A 23,372-nucleotide genomic window follows, 5' to 3' on the forward strand; every position below is an offset into this window, starting at 1 on the left:
TTCATAAGATAAATATATTGCATGTACGTTCTAATCATTACTAATTAGTTCTCTATTTATTCTCTCTAAGTCCATCCTTCAGCTTTCAGTTGATAAAGAGTTCTATTCTCGCGATTACCAGACACTGCGTGACGTTCTTTATGAGATGAATTCAGAACACAGCTTCGTTAGTTGTGTGCGCGTCTATACCTATTATGCAGTGTTTCATTGAGTTAAAATAGAATAAATGTCGTTTGAAATGGTTGGAGTTATAAAAAGAAAATAATGAAGCAAAAAGTGATATTATGATCTTCTACCATGTCGCATTTATAATGAATGCTGCTAAAAAATTCGATTAATTTCAGCAGGTAGAACCGATGGTTATTGTTATTTTATTTTGTTTATTTAGGCATGTAATAGTGTCCCGTTTTGTTTATCTCATTTAAAATATTAACGTAAAATTTTTCGCGCTTCACAGAACATTCGTTGAAAAACATGCAAGATAATTAACTGTCGTGTATTATTTGTTGCTCGGTCTTCGCTTTACGTAATACTCATTTATCTTTAATGCAACTTAAATGCATACCACTCCTTTAGAAAGAAACGTAATCAAGCTCAAGTGCAAGATTATACTGTTCGTTGTAAAACAACACTCGTTATGAACAAAAAAATAGAATCAACATAAAAAAAAAAATATATATATATATAACATTAATTAATACATAAATACATTATTCGTTCATTTTTTGCAGTGAAAATGGCAGATGAAGGTGCGGGTGGTTCAGGAAACGGAAGTAGCGGCGAGACTAGTCGTTTGCAGCTTCTACAAGAGATGCGACAGCAGAATTTTGATACCATTCGATTTGCGTCATATCGTACTGCTTGCAAGCTGAGATTTATACAGAAAAAAGTGCACTGTAAGTATACACACTTCAATTTTACATAATATACATTGTATACCTTTACGTTCTTTTCAACACCTCAAATATTTATTTTTGCATTTTTGTTCTTATTATATTTCTATGAGAATTAATCTCTTTATCGGCTATATATTAACTCTGAAATGCTAATTTTCTCACATTCTATACAACTATACAACTAATTTTCTCACACTCTATACAACTAACGCGCCTAATTAGAAGTCTTTCCATCAGAATAAAAGAAATATTCGTATTATGTTAATTGGTCTTGTAAAAATATTAAAAGGTAGATTAAGATGTACCTCTGTAATGATTGATGCATAATTTTACACAGTGCACAACGTCGACATATGGAACGTGATCGAGGCATTTCGAGAGAATGGTTTGAACACGTTGGAGCCATCAAGTACGTTAGGGGTATCCAGACTCGAAACACTACTGTCTTCTTTGTTCCATGCGTTGAACAAGAGAGTCCCGGTGTCGCAACAATCCAAAGTCGACGCAACTACGGCGTTGCTAATGAACTGGCTATTAGCTGCTTATACTAGCGGGTACGCTTGTAAAGATAATCGCTATTTTTCTTATTTAACGATATTTTTATATAACGACATAGAGTAGATAAATATCTATTTCATATTTTGTAAAAAAAAATATTTATTATATTTCTCTCGTTTCTGACGTGTTGCTCGATATTCGATTAAGTCATGTTTTTTTTTTCTTTTCAGAGAAAATAATAAAATATCCGTATTCTCGGTGAAAGTAGCCCTGGCTACGTTATGCGCGGGAAAACTGATGGACAAATTTCGATGTAAGTCACAAGTAGTTTCTTTAATTCCTAATTGATCGCACTGAACAAATATATTAACGAAATTTATCCTCTTGAACAGATATATATTCGCAAATATCTGACAGTAACGGACACATGATACACTGGAGGTTCGCTGATTATTTGAAAGAAGTTTTAGCTCTAACTGCGGCAGTGTATGAGTCTCCGTCGTTCGGATACTCGGATGGTCTCGCAAACTCCATTTTTCCTGCGGTATGTACGCAATGTTGTATATAAATCGTTTTAATACATGGACAAAGTAATGAAACGAATAATGCGTTGTATGTGACAGAACTCCAAAGTTACTGTAAATGACTTTCTGGATACGCTCATGTCGGATCCTGGACCACACTGCTTAATCTGGTTACCGTTATATCATAGAATGGCAGCCGTGGAAACAGGTAACTACGCAAAATCGCAATAAACCGATTAAGGTTGAATAAGACAGAGGAGATTTTAATTTCTTAATCCTTCGTGTTTTCAGTGGCCCATCCTATCATGTGCGACGCCTGTCACAAAGAGAATTTCACTGGGTTCCGATACAGATGTCAAAAGTGTCATTCGTATCAGTTGTGTCAAGATTGTTTCTGGCGTGGTAAAGTTTCGGGAACGCATAACAATGATCATGAAACGAGAGAATATAGTAGTTTTGTATGTATTATTTACTATTTCTATTTTTTTTTCTCTAAAACTTTTAAACTTTGCATTCTTTTTATCTTTGATAATTTTTAATTCTCATTAATAGAAATCACCGAGCAAACAGATTGGCCATTCTTTGCGAAAAAGCTTCAGATGCGTTCCTGAAAAAGGGAAGAACAGTTTACCGCGGTTCCCAGAACAGCCCGAAAAGACATTGGATCTGTCGCATATAGTGTTAGTATCTTTATCATTCCATAATTTTGCAATCATTGTCTCAGTGTGATTTTACAATTTAAATAAATTCACTACATTCCAGCCCACCGTCACCTTTACCATCTCACAACGGTTTTCCAGATCCAGGATTTATGGCTCCCTTTGATTCAGGCTCGGTGGACAGTCGTTCAACCTTGAGGAGGTAAGCTCGAACAAGATTTTCATTTATGCACAATTTATTTGCCTTTGCCAATTGCGTGCCAGACGCCAATGCTTTACTTATTCCTTTTGTGTATCGTCCAGTATGGACAGTTCAAGACTGGACGATGAACATAAATTAATAGCACGATATGCACAAAGGTTGGCACAAGAAGCTAGGACCATGGTAAGTCCTTTAACATTTATATACATTTTATGCTTACTGTCTAAACAGCTACATGTTATAATTTGCTTAAACGTTAAAGCGCGAATAAATTGCTCTTACTATCTTAATTCGTTAAATTTGCGAAAGCCAGTTAAAGCCATGCGTTATGCCATTTCGCGACTCATGACCAGCACTAATATTAATTTCATAACTGCCTCGTTAACAGCCTCGTACTGCATCCAGAATGTCACAGGCAGATCAAGCAGTAAGTATGCCATCGTTTAAAGTATCACTGACAATTTCGCGCTGCGAACGCGTGCTTTCACGCGTGATAATTTCTGGTTACAGAGTAGAGCGCCGTCGGACGCAAATCTGGCGTCGTTGGATGCATCACGGGCGCAACGTGAGCTTATATCGCAGTTAGAAGCGAAGAACAAGGAAATAATGCGCGAGATAGCAAGGTTAAGGTATACCTGTGTCGTTTATATTCCTTTATATCAAGCCTAAACCTCGATTTCATCCTGTTGACCCATCCTAGGATCATGCATGTTCAGAACGTTTTGTTTCGCTTTGTGTCACCTTGGTTGCATAGCTTGTGCTTAAACAAAGAGAAACAACACATATTACCAGTTGACATTGATAAAGAGATATTATTCACATTTAAATGAGAAAACAAATTCGTTAATATTGATTACATTCTTTACATTTGTTATTTATTGCTCTCGCGTAAATTAATGTTATCATTAGATTCATATACAAATATACATCAACCACACATTACATCGCTTATAATAAAATTAGTCAGTAAAGTGGAATATTATTATGTGCTAACGATTACGTTATATACATATTAATATATTAATATTCCACTTCCTTATGTTATATTATATCGAAAAATTTCTCAAGAAACTTTATTTTCACTGTAGAAGGCAACAAGAGATAGAAGCCGCGGGTCTAGAAAATCCGGCGTTAATGTCTGAATTGCGAGCTTTGAGACAGAGAAAGGACGAATTGGAAACGCATCTAGCAACATTGCAAGATTCCAGGAGACAGTTGATGGTACAGCTGGAGGGATTAATGAAAATGTTGAAGGTATTTTCAAATACAATATATATATATATGTGTGTGTGTGTGTGTGTGTGTGTGTGTATAATTCTCTTGCAATTTCTTTAAGTGATAGTTAAAAAATTAACTCACCTCTAACTCAATTCTGTCTCAACAGAATCACCAAGCGTCTCCACGATCAACGCCAAACAGTTCACCACGAAGTACAAAGTCGCCGCCTTTGCCACCTGGTGTTATCCCGAGCAGCAGGTCGGCACCGCCGACTCCCGGCGGGCCGTTGTCTACGACGCCTCAACAGCAGCAACAACAGCAGCAGCAACAGCAAACGCCGCAACAAATGTCCCAGAGCTATCAAAGTCCCGTTCCGACAACGACAGTGGCTAACGTACAAGGCAATGCTATCCTTGGCACGATACAGAATCCTATTCCAGATAGCCTCTCGTGCGTTGGCGGCGATGTAAGGTAGGCAAGCATGTACAAAGAGAGAATACATTACAAAAAGAATCTTTTACAAAAAACAGTAAATAACAGACGGATTTAAGCGGATTAAATATTGCAAAAATTACGTTATTATATATAATTATACACGCGATTCATACATTGAACGATTATACTACGCAGTCAAAAATTTGTCCATCCATTTAAATAGATTTCTAAACGGTATTTTAGAAATCTATACATTCCACGTTAAAAATATATTCTAACGATATAGACATATAGTTAAAATCTGAAACTAAATCAATATTAACTGTCGATATTTTCGCTATTGAAATAAAAATGAGATATCATTTCCATACATATTGAAAATAATAATTGCACGCGTCTCGTTGGATTTAATCTTTCTAAATTATCAACTAAACTAAATAAACGAGTAGTTGTACGTACCATAAGACAAAGTCACTTTCGAAAATCCGGTTCATTATTCTTGTATGTAAAATATATATATCCCCCTACCCTTTTCGATTATGTTTACTTAAAGATTAATTTCTCCCGTCAATATTACTGTAGCGATCGATATAGAAACATTATTGCACACTGTATAGGATTTTTTCACAATTAGTTGAAAAAATCCTAAATTCTCTCCTGCATGCAATTATGAGCGATGAGATATTTCTCTGATTTAGCTAGTATTAAGAACAGTATGGTACTAGCGCGAAATAAGTATGAGGAAATGAATACCTCGTGAGATGTTACTTAAATCGTCAGATCTATATATATCGACCTATAAGTATATATAGTAGAAATATTTGTAAATCATATCATGTCGCTTTTAATACCCTTTTTTAATAATTTCTTTTAAGTTATATATTAGGTTTGATGTAAGTTTTTCTTATTATCTGATATATCTTTTTAGTTTTTCTGCTATCATTGTTAGTCATTTTAAATGTATCATTTATGTACAGTACAAAAGCAGCTATCCTGTAAGAAAAACTATTGATGCGTTGGATATAAGTTTGACGCGTATGAGTTACCTATCCAGTCCTTTTTTTTGCTAAGCTTGTGTAAAACACCATCCATCTTTTAAACATTGTTGTATTTATCATGCGTTGCGATATGTAAATATACCATCCTGCAAGTAATGTATAACAATCAAACGCGGCAAATACTTAAACTGGAAAGAAAGCATTTGCGATACCTTTACAACTTCGCCATATTGATATAGTTTTGTTAGCATCTCGTTATATTAAAGAATCTAATAAATATAGCTTCCTGAGAAATATCATGCATGTATATATTATTACAATCAATAATTTGCTAATTTTAATTTAAAACTTATTGTTAGATACCGCTATAGATGCCGCTTGTATGTTTTGATATTGCGAGTAGCTAGTAGTGAATTGAATGTGTAAGAATTATGATTAAGCGGAATGATAATGCTTGCGCAATAAAAGTTGCATGCTGCAATTTCTGTTTAAAAAAAAATATTTTATTTGGAAATTGCTTCGCGCCAAGAAAATAGAGATTTTCGATGTCAGGTCTGCGTTCAGGACAAACAGCTTACCAGGAAGCGGTTCCAGCAGTGCCAATAATAGTTTGGGCCGATCCCTGAGAAACGACTTACTGGTAGCTGCCGACAGCGTTACTAATGCCATGTCGACGCTTGTGAGGGAATTAAATTCAGGTATGTTGAATAATAATGCGCTATAAAATTGATTAGTGTCAGAAACTATTAATAAATTGGACGTAGGCAGACTTAATTTGAAAATACTTCTCGATTATAGTTATATTAGGAAAAAATTAAAAAATATATACATATTATAGTTAAATAATGTATATGATGTGTACTCGAAATTTTTAATTATTTCTAAAATTTCATCAAATCTAAATAGTAATTTAAATAGCACCTAAAATGCACTTATTTATTTTATTTTGTATTACTGACAAGAATTCCGTCTGATTACGACGAAGCTACGTCCAATTGTACTTATAGTTTTAAATGATATAATTATATACAATATTACTGAATCTATTATTTTCCGTGTAATAAGCACTTAGTTGACATTAATATCGCAGAAATATAGGTATTACATTATCTCAGATAGAAGGTAATTTTTAAGAGGCAATATAGTTAATGCCTCGTGAATTAAACAGATCAGTTTGATACTGCAAGCTTAGCTACGAAGTATCTGTTAGCATTTATCGCCGTGTTTTAGCTGGTAGCATGTTAGTAATTAACGAACAATTTCGTCACAATGGAGCCGTAATTATATCGATTTCGATTGTTCGATCGGAAGCGAGGTGAGCAATAGATACACCGATTTACATTCACCGTATATCGTGCGTAGCATTTTATAACGAAATCATATCTATTATATTATTATTACTATTATTGCTACTATTTTTTACTCCTGCTACTTTTTACTACTCTCACTATTGCCACATTATAGATGTATATATTAATTATTGCATATCTTTCACATATATGCCATATTTAAAAAGAAATTGCTTTCCACATATAGTCATTTTATAAACAAGTCCAAAAGCAAATCTAATTTTTAAGCCGGGACGCAAACTTCTCGCACAGTATGTATGATACATATATTTTTTATTACCTTTAATTCGATTTAAAACTGTAAAAAATGATACAATGCAGAATTTATTCTCTACTTATCTCTGCTGTTAATATTTATCGTTAAAATATTTTTGATCATCGCAGAGCTGACAATGAATGTAAACAGGCATGCCACGTCGCATTGATATTCTCTCATCTCGTCGGAATCGTATCATATAGCATGAAAAAATGCTACTCTATCTATACTTCTAGTCTCGATATTCGTAAACGATCTCCGAAATGTCCGCACACAGATGCTCTCTACACGTAAGATATTTCGTTGGATATACTTGAATTGAAGAGAACGTGAATGCACCTGTTTATTTATGTACATATGTTCATATTCCGGAGAATGTCGCGTAAGTATAACAATCAATCATCGTAGGGAAAGGAATAGCAATCGACACGCGAATCTATTATCGCTCCAATTACTATAATATAAAATTTTTGGCGAAATAAGTAAGTGACTTCCGAGCTCAGTTTCGCAGTGCCTTTCTTGCATTACACACAATATTTTTCTTACAAATTTTTTATTAAAGCATAAAAGAATTCAATACTAATTATCACATACATAAGAAACATATCTAGATCTCTTTTATATATTTCTGAATATGTAAATATACATAAAAATCTATACGATCCCAAAACTATTACATTTTTTCTCAACTAAATAAATGTTTGACAAAATATGTCTAATCTTCTTTTATTTTTATTTTCTATTTTTCTTGTATTTTCGTAAGAACAAAAATCATTACAAAATTTTATTATAATATCTATATTTGCATATTCAAAGTTTAATTTCAATTATGTATCTTTTATCTTCAAGTCTTTAACACTTCTTTTCTTAATTTTCTTAATTCAAAATCTAACATTTAATGATCAAGAAAAAGAGAAAGAAAATATGATAGTTCTGGGATATTGTATATTTCTTTTATACAGCTTGTTTCTAAAATATTCGGTATAACTTGGCCAGATTCTACTAACGAAAATAAAAAGAAAGGTTTATACGAATAACTGTCATATCATTTTCAGATGCAAATCGTGTATACAATAAGCTTTTCTCGTTATTTTTGTCATTGGGATCAAATGCTAAAGTTATATATAGCCCGAATGATTGGAAAATATAATCTGTATATATTTGCCTGTTTGCCATTTCTACCCATTTCTACCATTTTCATTTATTTTCTTTCTAGAATAGAGTTAGTCAATATTAGCCTAGTGAATAGCACATGGACTACACTACACGCCAGATTACAAATAGCAGAGTAACAATAATCTAAATCTGCAATCCCGAAAAGATAGACGCTTAATAATTAATTATTTTTAAACGGTATCTCGACAGTTCAAAATTATCACCTTTCGGACAAACGAATTCATAATCTGAGATAAATTTTTAAAAAATTAAAAATTATAATTGCTATTTACCTGCAGCTTAGAAAAGCGAATTGTACAACGAATAGGAAGATAAAAATTAAAAGTAAATTATACGAACCTATAATTTATAGTATTTTTTTTATAATTGATTCCATCGCTGATAAATAGATATTCCAATATACCACATAAAGACAATTGACAAATGACACTTTAGACGTGTTGTGGAATGTGTGTGATGCACCCCCTGTGAATGTGTCCTGGTGCCTTGCAGACTCAGACCAGGAGGACCTTTCTCACAACTCTGGGCTAATGAACATCAGAAAACCATTAGGTAAGTATCTCTACATTGATTTGGAGACTTTCATTATTTTTATTTTCGTTTGCATTTTAGATATTCGGCAATGTCGCTCATTTTTAATCGAAATAATTCCAAAACTTTTCTAGCGTCGATTATCTACGAGTTTCATGCGTCGATATTTCGGTATTATTTAATTTTTTAGTATTTTTATGTTATTAATTTTGCAAATCAAACTATATATATATTATATATATTCATATTCATACTCATATTCATATTCATATTCATATCTTACATTTCTTTCATTGTCATAAGCATAAGGCTCTACGCAATGTATACTTCTGACGATAATATTAAGATAAGTCATCTTATATACAATATACGAATCCCTTATAAACGTATACTTTAATGAATAATTATTAATATATATACTCTCTTATTCATCTATAGTTATAAGTTTAAATGTGCAAAAATATCAGATAATATTTTCTTATATGACTGAACCTTGTTCAAAGTTGAAACCTCGTTATGAAAATGGAATTAAATTTAGCAATTACATATATATGCTATTTTACTTGTATATATCGTATAAATTGTGTGAAAGAGAGAGAGAATTGTAATAAAAAATTCGCGCATTCGTGTATGAATAAATTTTGAAATAATCCGCATCTACTTATAGACTTTGAAGCCGGCGAGGACGGGGATGATAGTAGTGGCGGTGGAAATTCTTGGCGCGAGGAGTTGCAACGGCGCTATCAACAGGAGAACGACTTTTTGGCGGAATTACGAGCTCGCAATGCAAACATACCGCAAACTCCATCGGCCACGTTGTCCAGCGAACAGGAACAGGAGAGAGGTGAACGAGAGGAGGCAGACGGAGAGAAGGAAGACGAGAATGAGTCCAATTGGGCTGAAGCGGTGAAGAGATGGGTCAATCGATAAACTAATCTAGAACGAAATATAACAGTGTATTAGGCATTAGATGTTTGAAGATACAATTTGAGAAATTTGACGAAGCTAAAACTTGGCAAATCGCGGCATCGAATTAAACACACACATACATACATATACTTGCGCGCGCGTTATGGATGTATACTTTGATATTACAGTATACAATGTAATCCTCGATAAAAAATTGGATGTTGTGCGATTCCAGAAATCTATGCATTTATAAGAAGACATGATGAATTCGACGAATCATTATACGAATCTCGTGAAGATTTGTTCACATGAAACAAGTACACTATAATTATTCTTAGAATAATATTTGTATCGCGAAAATATATATATATGCAATGATTTTGCTACTTTATTTATCTGCAATTTGCAACGTGTAATAAGATTTTTATAGTTTGTTAAATATACATCCATATAATATAGATACTCAAAAATAAGTATCCCCGTTTTTTATCATATCTTTTTATTTATTGTTATTGTTATATTTATGTAATTACTGTTAAGAGAATTAAATGAAATATGCAATATTACTTTATCTATCTTGTAAATCCATCGTTTAAAAGTTAGTTTAATTTTAACAGAGCATATGCATCTGTACATATTTAAAACAATTATATCCGATTGTCGAAAATCAATTTTATCATCTCGCAATACTATTCACTCAGATGTTTATATCATAGATCGTGCAAAAAATATTGCAGATTACCGTACCATTGACCAAACCTGAACTAGTTAACTATAATAGTATTTATAAGATGATTGCAATTAAATTAATTTTTTAATACATTAACAAGTTTAGCTTAGTTGGCAAGCCAAAGTGTGTTTTTGTACATTCGTATCAGCGCTTAAAATACAATATGCTATTAAATAAAAAACTAATAATATGTAAACGAGTATATAAAAATATCGACGCATTAGATGACGCTTTAAATAACGATTCTGAATTGATCGCATTTGCAATTATACAGAATATGAAAGAGTAGAGGAACGAAACTAGTCTTACATACAAAGTACTTATTTTTCAGTTGCTAGAATATAAGAGAGCATTTCAATTAACAATCCAGTTGTTAAAACTGATGACTGCTATTAATAAGAACCAATGCGTTTTGTAACATTTAAAAATTAAGCGTGTCATGTCCATGAAATATCCTGTGTATATATACATATACGATTTCAGAATTCTTCCTTCATCTATCTCTTCACATACGAAAATAATGTAGCGCCTACGAATACTGAATAAAATTTATAGATACAGAGTGAAATGATTGCTGCTTAATTCTTCAACTTCAATGCAAATTAGATAATAAGCTACTCTATTAATTTAATAAGTTCGCTCTCTTCTTTATTCTACATTGTCTACTTTATCTATTTTTATTTTATTATTATCTACATCTATGTTTGGCACATAGCAAGTTAAGCGAATTAATAAAAAAATGAAAGCATTGAAATCTGATTGAGAGTTGTAAGTGATTTTAAATTGTGCGTTATCCAGAATCGCGTGTAACTTTTATTTTTTTCTTAAGGTAAATATCTACAAATGCAAATGTAAAATATATGCTCTGTATTAAAAAAATAGCTTTTCTAATATTAATTTGCATACTTTGTTATAATACAGCATATTGATATATAAAGTTAATAATATAAAAACAAAGAATTTTGTATACCATTCTTTTTTAACACTGATTTTATAATGTTATATATTTTTGAAAAAGTGGCACTTGCATAATTATATATGTCTTTATTATTTCATTAAAGATATACAAGATTTTAAAGTTATTTATTGAAACTCTCCGACTGTCATATAATCATAAAAACAGATTTTAACAAAATAAATATTAATTATTAAAAAGAATTTATATAATTTTGCACGAATAATATAATAGATATGAAAACTAGTAGTATAAATAAATTTTTCAATAGTGAATTCATTTTTATACACATTTAATTTAAGCACAATAATATTACGAAAGATCTAACTTTAACAATTTGCTGTCGTTTGATGGTGTATAAAAATTATCTCCGTAATGTTTTTAATGTTGCAGAATTGTATCAATATTTATAACCGTACAATTCGTTTTATCACTATTGTTACCTGATCGCAAACGCAGTTTCGCTCGTTTTATAATGGTTGGATATTCGGATGTAATGCTCGAATCTTCTTCATTCATCTTAATAACCATTTCAGTTTTCTGATGTTCATTAGTTTCTGTCCTTGGTGACAATGAAGTATTTTGATTTTCTATTTTCCGTTTTATGTTTGTCTAATAACGAATAAAAAATTATAAAATTAATAAAATAAAAATAAAATTATAAAATATATTATTATAAATTATAAAATTATTAACTAGAAATATAGAATTGAAAAAGTTTTGTTGAAAAAATATAATATAGAGTATGTTATAATTATCTTAGAAATATAATGTAGAAATATAATGTATCAAATTCGATATAGAAAATTGGGAAAAATAATTTCTTCTGATTTTCAATTATTATACAAATAGATAAAAATTATATATATATATATATATATATATATATATAATTACATATATGAATGATGTCTACTATTACATCATAAAATATACTTTTTCTCTTTTTCTCTCCTTGTAGAATTAAAAGTTTGATTGTCAAAATATTTTATAAATTAACATATTATTATCATGCTATATTAACATAAATAGAACTGCTTTTCATTATAGATTCTATAATTAAATTAATTACCTGGTTATAAACATCTACTTTTTGTATGACATTGGAAGAATTTTTATCCGTGTTTCTTTGATTGTCAGATTGTCTAACGTTTTGTCTTGGTAGATTGTTAAGGTTTTCTAATTCATTAATTCGATGTCGTAGGGATTTATTTTCACTTTTGCGAAGTTCTAGACGTTCTTCAAACTCCCTGAATAAAAAATATGATATAAACATTATAGATTCTATGTTATAAAATCTAATTATTATATAAAATATAAAATTAAAAATCTCCAAGAACAGAGCTTATAGTGCAGCATGATTCATTTGTTGAATAACAATCTAAAAAATTAAATATTATAACTGCAAATACATACTTGGACAGTTTTTCAACAAAAAAATTATGCTGCATTGTAAATTGATCTTATTTATCTGATTTTTTATTTGACTTTGATAGTATCTAATATCAGAAACAACTAACTGTAATATGATATTAAAATCAAGAATATAAAAGGCATACTTTTTCATAACAGAAATGCAAGTAACTAAAGTATCATGATCCTTTGTTTTCTCAATCATTCTTCTAATATCTTCAAGTGAGCCCTTCGAGAATGTATCGCGCATACTGAAAAAATGTACAACAAAGATCAGTTTAAACCGTAAACTATAAATATTCAATAATGTTAAAACTATAACAAATAATTGACATAGACATACTTTTGGAAATGTTCCAGTTCCTTTTCTTTTTTATACAATTTCTGTGTTACAAATTTATATTTTTCATATTTTTCTTTAAAATACGCTATTTGTTCCTTTAAAACGTGAATAGCAGAATTTTTCTGATTGATTTCACTTTCTACTTTGCGCACTTCTTGTCTAAGGCCAGCATTTTGTTTTTCCAGAATCACTTTCTTTGACGTGTAATATTTAATATTCTTTTCTTTCAATAAAAGTTGAAATTGCAGACTATCGATCCTTCCTTGCAAGGACGAATTATCTCCGTTTTCTGAAGTGGTTTCACTGCTTGGAAATGTGAAATAAACTCTATAGATTCTATTTTCTGTCACTGTTTCACGACATTGCGGACAACTTTTAGATCTGAAGAATAAAAATTAGTTAAAATTATACATAATATGCTTGATATGATTTTCTATTTCTTTTTAGATACGGAATCAAAAAGACAAGAAGAAGAGAGATTAAGGAAATTAAAATCTCATAACATATAACAATGAATTTTTGTTTTACTTGCATTTAGACTTTGAAAAGAGAAAGAGAAAATATACAAAGTGTACGAAATGAACAAGTAAAATATGTAGAGCTATAATCATTCATTGAGATCGCGTGAAAATATAACCATATCAAACGTGTTTACCTTTCAAGCCATCGTGTCAAGCAGGGAAAATGAAACACATGTCCGCAACGTGTAAAAAAGATTTCTTCGGATGGTAGCAAAAGATCTTGACATATGACGCAAAGGATATTCATCTTGCGAACGAAAGGATTAAGAAAGGGAGCAAGATATATGATTGACGCGACCAAACGCTAGACACGATTGCTTTTACTTGTCCACTTGTCTACTTGTCCACTTGTCCCATCACACTCGCTAATGTGACATGACTGACATGTATATGTGTGTATTGTGTGGAATTTACGTATCATATGTTCGCAATGTCAAATTCGGTGGATTTAAAAAATTACAAATACAACTGTCAACAGTATTCGAATGACGAGAGAAAAATATATAAGGATGGAAAAAAAGAATTTATAGAAATACCATCTTTCGATTTGATCAAAATCAGGCATAATAAAAATCCCTTCCTACCACACATTCACACATCTGACCAGTGTTGCCAATTTCAGGTCGCGCAACCATAGAATTTCAATCAACTCTGATTTAACTTCAATTGATGATTAAACTATATCTTTGTTTCTTTTTAAAAACGTATCTGAAAAGAGACAAAGATATAGTTTAATCGTCGATTAAAGTTAATCAGAGTTGGTTGAAGTGGTCCTTATTATACATATATTCTATGCGCATGTCGATGCCGCGGCGCGTTCGGTTCAACTTTGACTTTCAAGTGGCGCTTGGCGCTGCGTCACGGTCACGCGGCGTCGGAATTGGTGCGCAGAGTGGGGGGAGCGTGGTGGGGGCTGGGTGGTGGGGTGGAAACGGGGTGGGGGCATGCGCGCGCTTCCAGCTCCCACATGCGTGGCGCACCGGCGCGCACACCCCCACCACGCCCTCCTTCCACTCGTGTTGCTCGACCTGAAAAAGAAGAAGATGAACAGATGATATAAACAAGAGATAGATCTTTGCTTATTAGTAAAATAAACGTAATGAAATAAAGCTTGTTTTTATTATATATTATGTAACTGTGCTGTGAGATTTATCATAACAATATATTGGTATATCTAACCTCAAATCTACAAAATGCACACATTTCTCGTTATTAGAAAATAAAATCCACTATTGAAATATAGTTTTGAAAATAATTCGTTATCATCAAAATAAACAAAATAAAGTAATCATAGTACAAAGACTTATATTAAATTTTGACTTTAGATATTTTGCGTGCAATGTATAAATCTCAATTTGTCGGTTTGGATAATAAACCGTGTGATACAAAATGCCTATTGTGCGATTGCACATTTGTCCTTCCGACAAATGAAACGGACTTTCTTACGCATTTATTTAAGGTGCATCGCCTCGTTATAGCAGATGTTACAAAAATAGCTAGTCTGAAAAGGTATGATAATTTTCATATGTACAATGTTATTTATGTCTATCATTTTAATCAGGTATAATAATTTCAATATAATTTCAGTTATATACATTATTGGAGAGTAAAGTTCAGGGAGGCACCATTGACGACTTATTGTACAACATTGTTAATGGATCGTACACCAGATGATCAGCCGAGTAAAAATGAACATTACTTTTTGCTTTCTAACTGTCTGTCAGAAGACAAGACTTTGAGAAGTGAAATACATCAGGCTAAATTAGTATGTATATATATATATATATATATATATATATATATATATATAGCAATGAAAAGATCATAAACTCTATTATATGTTATGCCTGATATGTAACAATGATACATAATTATTATTTTAAGGAGTGGGCATTAGCACAACAAGAAGCTGAACGTACAGACAAAAGTTTTAAGCGTGGTTGCATGTTTTGTCGTACAGAATTCTGTGGATCACGTATTACATATATAAAACATCTTTTTCAAAAGCACAATCTTCATCTTGGCAAGCCGGATAACTTAGTATTTCTTGATGAGCTTTTGGACAAAATTGAGAGTAATATTGAAAGGTATTATATTCAAGAATTACAATCTACATATTATTTTAATACTATATGCTTATAAAAAAAAAACATACAGTATATACAATTTTTTAGTTTGATATGTATTTACTGTGAGAAAACATTTAAGGATCGTACAGTATTGAAGGAGCATATGCGAAAAAAATTCCATAAATGTATAAATCCTTATAATAAAATGTACGATAAATTTTATATAAACAATTATTCAGAATCAGGAACAACTTGGAAGCAAGGACAGGTAATGATCTGTGCTGTAAAGTAAAAAGTTTTAAGATTTTTAAAATATAAATTGTTCTTAATATTTATAGCCACATTCAGAAAAGAATCTAGATCTAGGAGATGGTAGTAGTGAAAATGAAGATGAGGAAAGTTCATGGTCCGATTGGAATGACGAATCTGTTGAAATAATATGTCTATTGTGTAATTATAGCAATAATGAATTTGCATGTATCTTGAGGCATATGAAAGAAACACATCATTTCGATTTTGAAGAAACAGTCAAAGACTCGAGTTTTTATGAGAAGGTGATTATGTCGTGTAATCAATTTTATATTTTTAATGATGTACTTTTCTATAAATGTGTTATCATTCTTATAGGTAAAAATAGTCAATTATATAAAGAGACAAATTCAATTACAACAATGTATTTTCTGTGAAACAAAATCAGATAATGTCTTAGAACACATGAAGAATCAACAACATTGTAAAATTCCTGTACGGAAAGTCTGGAATCAGCCAGAGTAAGAATTATTAAAATTGTAGAATTTATCTAATCTACATAAGAGATAAATTATATTAAATATATTTTATTCTACACAGGTATTATTTTCCTATGTCAGAAAACGATTCATTTTTATATAATCTTGATGCAACTAGTAATAGTGATGAAGAAAGTGACAATGAGAATCTTACTGAAGCAATGTAAGTAATATTTTTAAAAAATTTTCCTGTGATATATTAGATTAAAAATAAATTGATGCAAATAAAAAAAGCATATATATTTAAAAAATTTCAGGTCTAATTTATAAATAATATTTCTCTTCTAATGAGATATATTTTAAAATTCTATTAACTAATGAATAATTATTTCACTTTGTGAGAAACAGTTATATATATATATATGCATATATATGCATATATATACAAACATATGTATATACATACACACTAAAAACTTTGTTATATATTCTTGTGCTGTTATATAAATTTATTTATATTGCCCTTTTGTAATATGCTATTTTTTAAATTATGGTAAGAATGAAAGAATATCTAGCATATTTTATATTTTATGAAACATATTTATGAAACAAAATCATCAAAACATCTATACAGGTTTCATTGACTCAATTATCTTTTTATCAATTTCATATACATGTGTAAACACTTGAAAATTTTCCACTAACAAAAAATTTGTTTATTGTAACATTATCCATATCACTTTTTTATTCTGGAGAAAAGTTTCTTGCCACGCACTTTAGAAGTACCCTTGCTAGTCGATGATTTTTCATCTATTGGTAAACATTTCTCGTGCATAGCTTTGTACAACAATTCAGCATCATTTGTGTTTCCAAGTATTTCTTTTAGTTCTTCCTAATTACACATGTATATAATTTTGAATATTTTTCAAAATGAATACTTACAGGTTCCAATAATATAATGAAAACATTATTATAAGGAAAGATAAATTCTAATTATTATTCACTTACTTGTGTGAGCTTAATGAGATGACTTAATGATTGTCCTTTATTTAATAGAATACGTAGATTTTTCGAATGCATACCAGGTAATTTAGCCATAAAATCTTGAATATTAGAGTTATATTTTTCTACCATTAGTTGTTTGTTTTCTGTATCTTCATCTGCTCCAATTTTAGCAGCTATATTTGAATCAGGTTGATTTCGTCCTTGCTATAAATTTAATATCCATTAATTATCAAAATTAATAATTTTGTTTTAAATTTATATTTATATTTAAATTTATATTTAACATTACCTTTAATTCTTCAAACAATTGTGCTGTTGCTTGTGGACTAGGAGACCATATAAGTTTTAGTTTAGGAAAATGAAGTGTTAGTAATTGTAACTTTGCTGTTATTTCAGTATTTTTAAGGTCTCTACTAACATAATAATTTCCCTAGAATATAAATATTATTATTTATTATTATATAAAAAAGATTGCGTTTTTATGTGATTTTTATAGCTTATATTATATATATGTACCTGAAAACAGAAAGCTTTATTCTGATCAAATTCTATAAGGAGCATAGGTTTGGTATAATGTCTTGTCATAGCAACTGCTTGATTATACAATCTTCCAGAAAATAAGGAACCAATTAAATCAGATATGCTTTTCCTCTCAACACATATTTCTGGCGTAAGAATATAATCACCCACCTTAATAACATTATAAATCATAATTAGAAATAACAATTACCTGCTTGCATTAATAAATTTATCATATTTCACTCACTACTAATGTCACTGGCTCAACTTTTATACCACGTGTATACAAAATAGCAGGCAATTCACTTCTGAATTCTCTCATATCGACAATAACTTTTGGAATTATTTTTGCTTCGGATTGCATTCCGCCTTTACGTGTGTTTTCTTCATTTGTGTTATCTGATTGCATTGCAAGAGCCAGACAATCTTCCGATTTTCCATCTTGATCTTCAGGCACAACCATAGTCTAAAAAAGCAATAAAGATTATAATGTTATCGCTCAATATTATATTCTGTGCTTATTGAACAATTTAACACTTACACTTTTCGTATTAATCAAAGAATGAAATGCTTCCTTTTCCCGTCGCAAGGAAGTAAGATATTCTTGTTCCTCGACAGACCCACCATAAATCAAAAAATATACTTTCAGATCTAATGACGGATTATTATTTTGATACACCTCTAATTGTCTTACGGTACCAATATCAGCTACGTATAAAATAATATTGTTTGGCATATGCTCAGCTAACGCTCGCTGTAAAGCCATCGAGTCTCCTCCCTTCTTTATAGCTTGTATGAAAACAATGGGTGCAGATGTCGCGCAATTGGTTAAATCTAAATCTGCCAACTATAAAATCAGAAAAATTTATATATAGAATAGTATTTCTAATACATTTTCTATAAATATAATTATATTCTATAATTATATATACATATAAATATATTTAATATATGATATTTAAATTACTTGCGAGCATTCCTCAAATAATGTCTGATTTGTATCTTCTGTAGAAGTACTTGGTTGAGTTTCATCCACACATTTTTGCGTTAAAGTTAGTATGAAAGTGTCTTGGTCATTTTGTGCATCTTCATCCGTATTATTCTCAGATGTTGCCTGTTGATCTTTCGCGGTTTTTCTATTATTGCCACTTTCCTTTTGTTCTTTATTATGTGACAATTTTTTTAAGGCTTCATAAAATAAATATTTATTTGCACCCATAGTTAAAAAATTCTTTAACTGTCTACATATATTGTTATCATGTACTAAGATAAGAACTTTATCAACATTTTCACTACTCTTTTTTTTAAGTTTCTGCTCTTGAATCTCAGACAAAACTTCTGACAGAGCTATCCATTTTGGATTTGATTCTGGTTTTAGTTCATTCTTATCTGTATAAACTCTGCTTCTGGCATATTTAAATAAATTCTCGACTTCATCTAACATTATCCAACCACTGGCTTTAACAGCATATTCCATAGTCCGTAAACGATTCAACATAGCATAAAATGAAACTGAATCTTCATATGTCAAAGATATAATAAGCGATCGCAATATTTTTAAATCAGAAAGTAATTGTTTGGTCGTTGTACTAAGTTGATGCCAGATTGGATCTAGTTGCAAATGTAATTGCTTATGAAACTTCTTTGCTATTGCATTCTCCACAGTTAACTCTTCCAAATCTAGATATTTATTAATTCCCTTTAATTCTTTTACGATGTAATTCATAACATCGAGCAAAGCTGTTTGAATGTTTTGCATCTTTGGTGTGATTTGTACATGTAATTCTATAACATCAGACTCGTGTTTAGACAAAGAATTATTAACGATGGTATGAAAGCGCGGCCATAAATATAATTTTTTGACAAATAGGGCTTTCATAACTCGCTCTACTTGTGAATATCCAAATGTGAAAGCCAATGACGAATTTGTAAACGCCTTGATAAATCCAGTCTTATTATTTTGCCTGTATAAACGCAGCGCAAATGCTTCTTGATACGCATTCAGAATATTGTGCGCTCTGTATACAAGAATGCCAGTGACTAAGTGCAATGGAACTCTGTTCTTTAATAAATCTACTACCAAGATACGACCTGATATGAACAGCACTCCACCCTCCAAATACAATATTTCCCTATAAAGTATGATAACAGATTTTATTAAATATATATATTGGATGATTGCAAAAGTTCGTGCCCGATTTGAAGTTATTACCATCTATGCAAATCGGGCACGAACTTTTGCAATCATCCAATATATATATATATATATATATATATATATATATATATTTCATTTTCTGTTTTTATATATATATATATATATATATATATATATATATAAACAGAAAATGAAATATTTTTTAATGTACCTTTCACTGGAAGTATATTCAGCATTGACAACATGTGGCAATGTATTAGTTCCGTAACTTTTAAGTAGTTCAATGAAGTAACGCTCATCATGATCAGTAGTTCCTAGGATTATAACTAAATTGCCTGGATCCGAATAAGCTTTTATTACATTAGCAAAAACCGTTTCTATACCAAGGCCCCTATAATATTTTCCATTAAATGATTAAACAAGTTATTTGACATTAGATAAATTATTGCAAGAATGATACTTACTTGGCTGTAATAACTAATCCATCCTCTTGGATGATTTCAAGGAACATTTGATTTTCGTATTCCAACATGTTTATTGATATATTCCAGTTCAACTTCTAAATTTCTTAATTTTTAATGTTTAAAACAATAGTTGAAATAAGAAATCCATGAAATGCCATATCAAATTAGCAAAAAACGAGATGTGAACCCTCTAAAATAAGATGTTTTGAAAATTGATTAAAATACATCTCTCTATAATATAAAAAAAATTAAAGTAATAATGTATAATGTGGCTATTTACTTTATTATCTCGCTCTTTATAACTACTTCTTGATACTTGATCGTATGGTATGGTGTCGTCTTCAATCATTAACTCGGATACCAAAAGAGTATATTTAGTAATTTCATGGGATGGATGGCCATAAACACCAATACTCACAGGTCGTTTAAAGCTGAAACAGAATATATTGTAAAATGTTAAAATAAATTTGCAAGAATATAATACCTTTTAGGTATGAAAATAATATCTTCCCCACAAGTTGTCGATTGCAAACAATAATGATCCGGTTCATATGTTGGTTTGGTTGTAGTTTGCGATGCATATAAATCTGCATCACCTGTTCTAAAGAATATAAAATATACAATATATACAACATATATAAGTTAACAGAAGAGAGGTAAAAATTTCCATTTAATGAATAAGATAATGAAAAATGTTGAACAAGAATGCAAGAAAAATTAACAACTGTGACACGATTAAATTTCTACTTACATTGATGATAGCCGTATTTTAATATAACCATCGTATGTCAAGCTGTAATATTTATAAGAGCCACCGGGTACATCGTCACTAACGTAGTGCAATAACTCCTCTTCCAAAGCTAATACGCAAGTTATCTGAAAGTTTAACAGACAATTCTTACTACGTGTGTACGAAAATTCCACGAAATTAATGTTTTCGAAAGGATTTCTTTAGCCGCGCAGAATAGAATTATAACCTCGTCATACCAGAGTCGCAATAACAAATGTTGCCTTCATAGTACAGCGCATAACAACATTATCGGTGAATAATACTATTGACTTTCGCGATATATATTTTGCGATAGATATAATACAACTGTTTAATTGTCGGATCGTTCGTAGATTATAATCGTCGAAATATTGCTTTTACAAACATATTATATAAAGTGTATAAAATTACATACATTCGCACTACTGGCGACACTTTGTGGAATTGAAGGCATCAGCTGATTGCAAAAATAGCCTGTTTCGTTTGTTTATATTCTGACAAATAAGATGAAATTAAATTTTCTCAGCCTCAAATAACAAATAGTAAGAATGATAAATTATAAAATTTCGTTTTATACATGTATATATATAGGCTATTGAGGCTGAGAGAGAGAGAGAGAGAGACAATGAGAAAATCTACGCAATTCATTTCATTTTATTTGTCAGAATATACATATAAGGCAAATTAAAATATGATATATGCTTATTTGTAAATCTATTATTTTATAATTTATGCAGTAGCTTTTATGAAATTTATTTAAAACAAAGGCGTAGCATCAATTTTTTCAATTTCAAAAATATTTGTAAGCATTTTTAATGTGATGTGTGCAAATATTAATAATTTTTTGCAGTAGGTAGAAATATTTTACTGCTTAAAAAAAATCCTTGCATTTTTATCGTTTAAAAACGAGGTTAATGGGTTCGTTTAGAGACTATGATCCGCTAGATTTTCATAGTCGTAGCGAAGCACGACTGATATGCTTGTAAAATCAATATAACTCTAATTGTAAGCGTAATACAATTAACGCGAATCACCGTGATAAGTAAGTAAGTAAGTATAGTTGCCATTAACGAGGAAACAATTATTAAGTTTCTCATTAAGCAATAAAGGCATTTTTATAAGAGATAACGCACATATGCAGTGCGCATTGAAATGGAATAGAAGTGGCACGGAAGCGTATCGAATGACGAAACGCCTATCGCTACATCAGGTAAATTCCATATATTAGACATCTCGTTAGTCAACAGACCCTCGCGGTATTTATGCAAATTTGCTTGCCGTTTTATGCATGGCCTACGACAATGCGCAATTCGCATCGAGCTCCCGTTTATGGGGCTGCCCTATGACGCTTCTATATCGCGTAACCGCTATCAACTATGATATCCGGCGGCTCGGCTATCAGTAAACAAGGTATAGTAATTACTCGTAGCAGCGCGAAAGGGCCGAGATAATTGCATCGAGAGGGAGACTTAATATAATGACCAATTAAAGCGCGCGCAACGGTGGAAAAAGTATTTTATTCTCTTTTCGGTTCTGTACTCCTTATTCCTCTCCCTCCCGTTAGATACGTGTAGAAAAAAAAATTAAGACCATCTGTCTGTGTTACTCTTAGCGTGACCGTCATTATTAATTCGGAGGGACGAGAGTATATTTCCGACGATATATATATTTGTTATCGCGAAATCATCTTTCTTCACGCGAGAAAAACATATGCTTTCGTTTAATTATATATATATGTTTAGAAATTGAGGTAATATTGAAGGAGAGCTCCTCTGCAATTTTTATTTTCCAAATATAAATACAGTACAAATATCACACACATACACACATGCACTACGCACGCACGCAATGCCAATTAATAAAGTAAGTAATAACTAAATAACTCAATAAGCGATTCGTAAATGGCGCCATATTACGTCGAAAGAAACTTCAGGGTTGCGTTCGGAAATCTGCTCACCAAAGTGCAGAATTTGACCGACCAATCAGAGACCGAGGATCTCTTTGTCCTGATTGGTCAATCGAGCGCTTCACCCTAGGTGAGTATATT

General features: G+C 31.0%; 4 protein-coding genes across 16 annotated transcripts; 2 read left to right on the forward strand and 2 right to left on the reverse strand.

The window, feature by feature from the left end:
- Positions 1 to 661: 661 nt before the first annotated feature.
- LOC145935218 (uncharacterized) lies at positions 662 to 14,390 on the reverse strand. 6 transcript variants are annotated; one of them, XM_083036362.1, is made up of 9 exons: positions 14,198 to 14,390; positions 13,748 to 13,832; positions 13,093 to 13,473; positions 12,896 to 13,000; positions 12,409 to 12,586; positions 11,780 to 11,948; positions 4,139 to 8,738; positions 1,202 to 3,539; positions 662 to 868 (listed from the first exon to the last, which is right to left on the reverse strand). In XM_083036362.1, the coding sequence occupies exons 1-7, from the start codon at positions 14,202 to 14,204 to the stop codon at positions 8,572 to 8,574; spliced, it is 1,092 nt and encodes a 363-aa protein (XP_082892488.1). In that variant the 5' UTR covers positions 14,205 to 14,390; the 3' UTR covers positions 662 to 868; positions 1,202 to 3,539; positions 4,139 to 8,571. The 6 variants fall into 6 exon arrangements, with proteins under 6 accessions (XP_082892488.1, XP_082892487.1, XP_082892486.1 ...); XM_083036361.1 differs by having other exon boundaries at positions 13,748 to 13,978; XM_083036360.1 differs by having other exon boundaries at positions 13,748 to 14,081.
- LOC145935214 (dystrobrevin beta) lies at positions 737 to 9,672 on the forward strand. 5 transcript variants are annotated; one of them, XM_083036341.1, is made up of 16 exons: positions 737 to 896; positions 1,234 to 1,450; positions 1,625 to 1,707; positions 1,787 to 1,938; positions 2,018 to 2,126; positions 2,210 to 2,376; positions 2,471 to 2,598; positions 2,681 to 2,779; positions 2,881 to 2,962; positions 3,168 to 3,206; positions 3,290 to 3,408; positions 3,868 to 4,033; positions 4,164 to 4,468; positions 5,983 to 6,128; positions 8,704 to 8,763; positions 9,410 to 9,672. In XM_083036341.1, exons 1-16 carry the CDS (start codon positions 737 to 739, stop codon positions 9,670 to 9,672), a joined length of 2,295 nt encoding a protein of 764 aa, XP_082892467.1. The 5 variants fall into 5 exon arrangements, with proteins under 5 accessions (XP_082892467.1, XP_082892468.1, XP_082892469.1 ...); XM_083036342.1 differs by having other exon boundaries at positions 3,290 to 3,402; XM_083036343.1 differs by having other exon boundaries at positions 2,938 to 2,962.
- Positions 14,391 to 14,576: 186 nt separating the features above from the next.
- On the forward strand, positions 14,577 to 16,870 carry LOC145935217 (zinc finger protein 277). 3 transcript variants are annotated; one of them, XM_083036356.1, is made up of 9 exons: positions 14,577 to 14,709; positions 15,073 to 15,122; positions 15,201 to 15,378; positions 15,498 to 15,700; positions 15,788 to 15,950; positions 16,021 to 16,236; positions 16,310 to 16,452; positions 16,532 to 16,633; positions 16,728 to 16,870. In XM_083036356.1, exons 3-9 carry the CDS (start codon positions 15,268 to 15,270, stop codon positions 16,738 to 16,740), a joined length of 951 nt encoding a protein of 316 aa, XP_082892482.1. In that variant the 5' UTR covers positions 14,577 to 14,709; positions 15,073 to 15,122; positions 15,201 to 15,267; the 3' UTR covers positions 16,741 to 16,870. The 3 variants fall into 3 exon arrangements, with proteins under 3 accessions (XP_082892482.1, XP_082892480.1, XP_082892481.1); XM_083036354.1 differs by having other exon boundaries at positions 14,590 to 14,709; positions 14,939 to 15,122; XM_083036355.1 differs by lacking the exon at positions 14,577 to 14,709 and adding an exon at positions 14,765 to 14,781 and having other exon boundaries at positions 14,939 to 15,122.
- A 130-nt stretch (positions 16,871 to 17,000) lies between these two features.
- Positions 17,001 to 21,734, reverse strand: Mei-9 (DNA repair endonuclease XPF mei-9). 2 transcript variants are annotated; one of them, XM_083036336.1, is made up of 13 exons: positions 21,544 to 21,734; positions 21,308 to 21,432; positions 21,041 to 21,157; positions 20,873 to 20,987; positions 20,557 to 20,648; positions 20,304 to 20,483; positions 18,902 to 20,066; positions 18,476 to 18,781; positions 18,182 to 18,400; positions 17,932 to 18,105; positions 17,705 to 17,845; positions 17,419 to 17,619; positions 17,001 to 17,302 (listed from the first exon to the last, which is right to left on the reverse strand). In XM_083036336.1, exons 1-13 carry the CDS (start codon positions 21,583 to 21,585, stop codon positions 17,147 to 17,149), a joined length of 3,033 nt encoding a protein of 1,010 aa, XP_082892462.1. In that variant the 5' UTR covers positions 21,586 to 21,734; the 3' UTR covers positions 17,001 to 17,146. The 2 variants fall into 2 exon arrangements, with proteins under 2 accessions (XP_082892462.1, XP_082892461.1); XM_083036335.1 differs by lacking the exons at positions 21,041 to 21,157; positions 21,308 to 21,432; positions 21,544 to 21,734 and having other exon boundaries at positions 20,557 to 20,746; positions 20,837 to 20,978.
- Between the last annotated feature and the right edge of the window lie 1,638 nt (positions 21,735 to 23,372).

Source organism: Prenolepis imparis, unplaced genomic scaffold (assembly GCF_030444845.1).
Source record: "Prenolepis imparis isolate NDT839.2.m4 unplaced genomic scaffold, iyPreImpa1.0 SCAF_4, whole genome shotgun sequence".
NCBI lineage: Eukaryota > Metazoa > Arthropoda > Insecta > Hymenoptera > Formicidae > Prenolepis > Prenolepis imparis.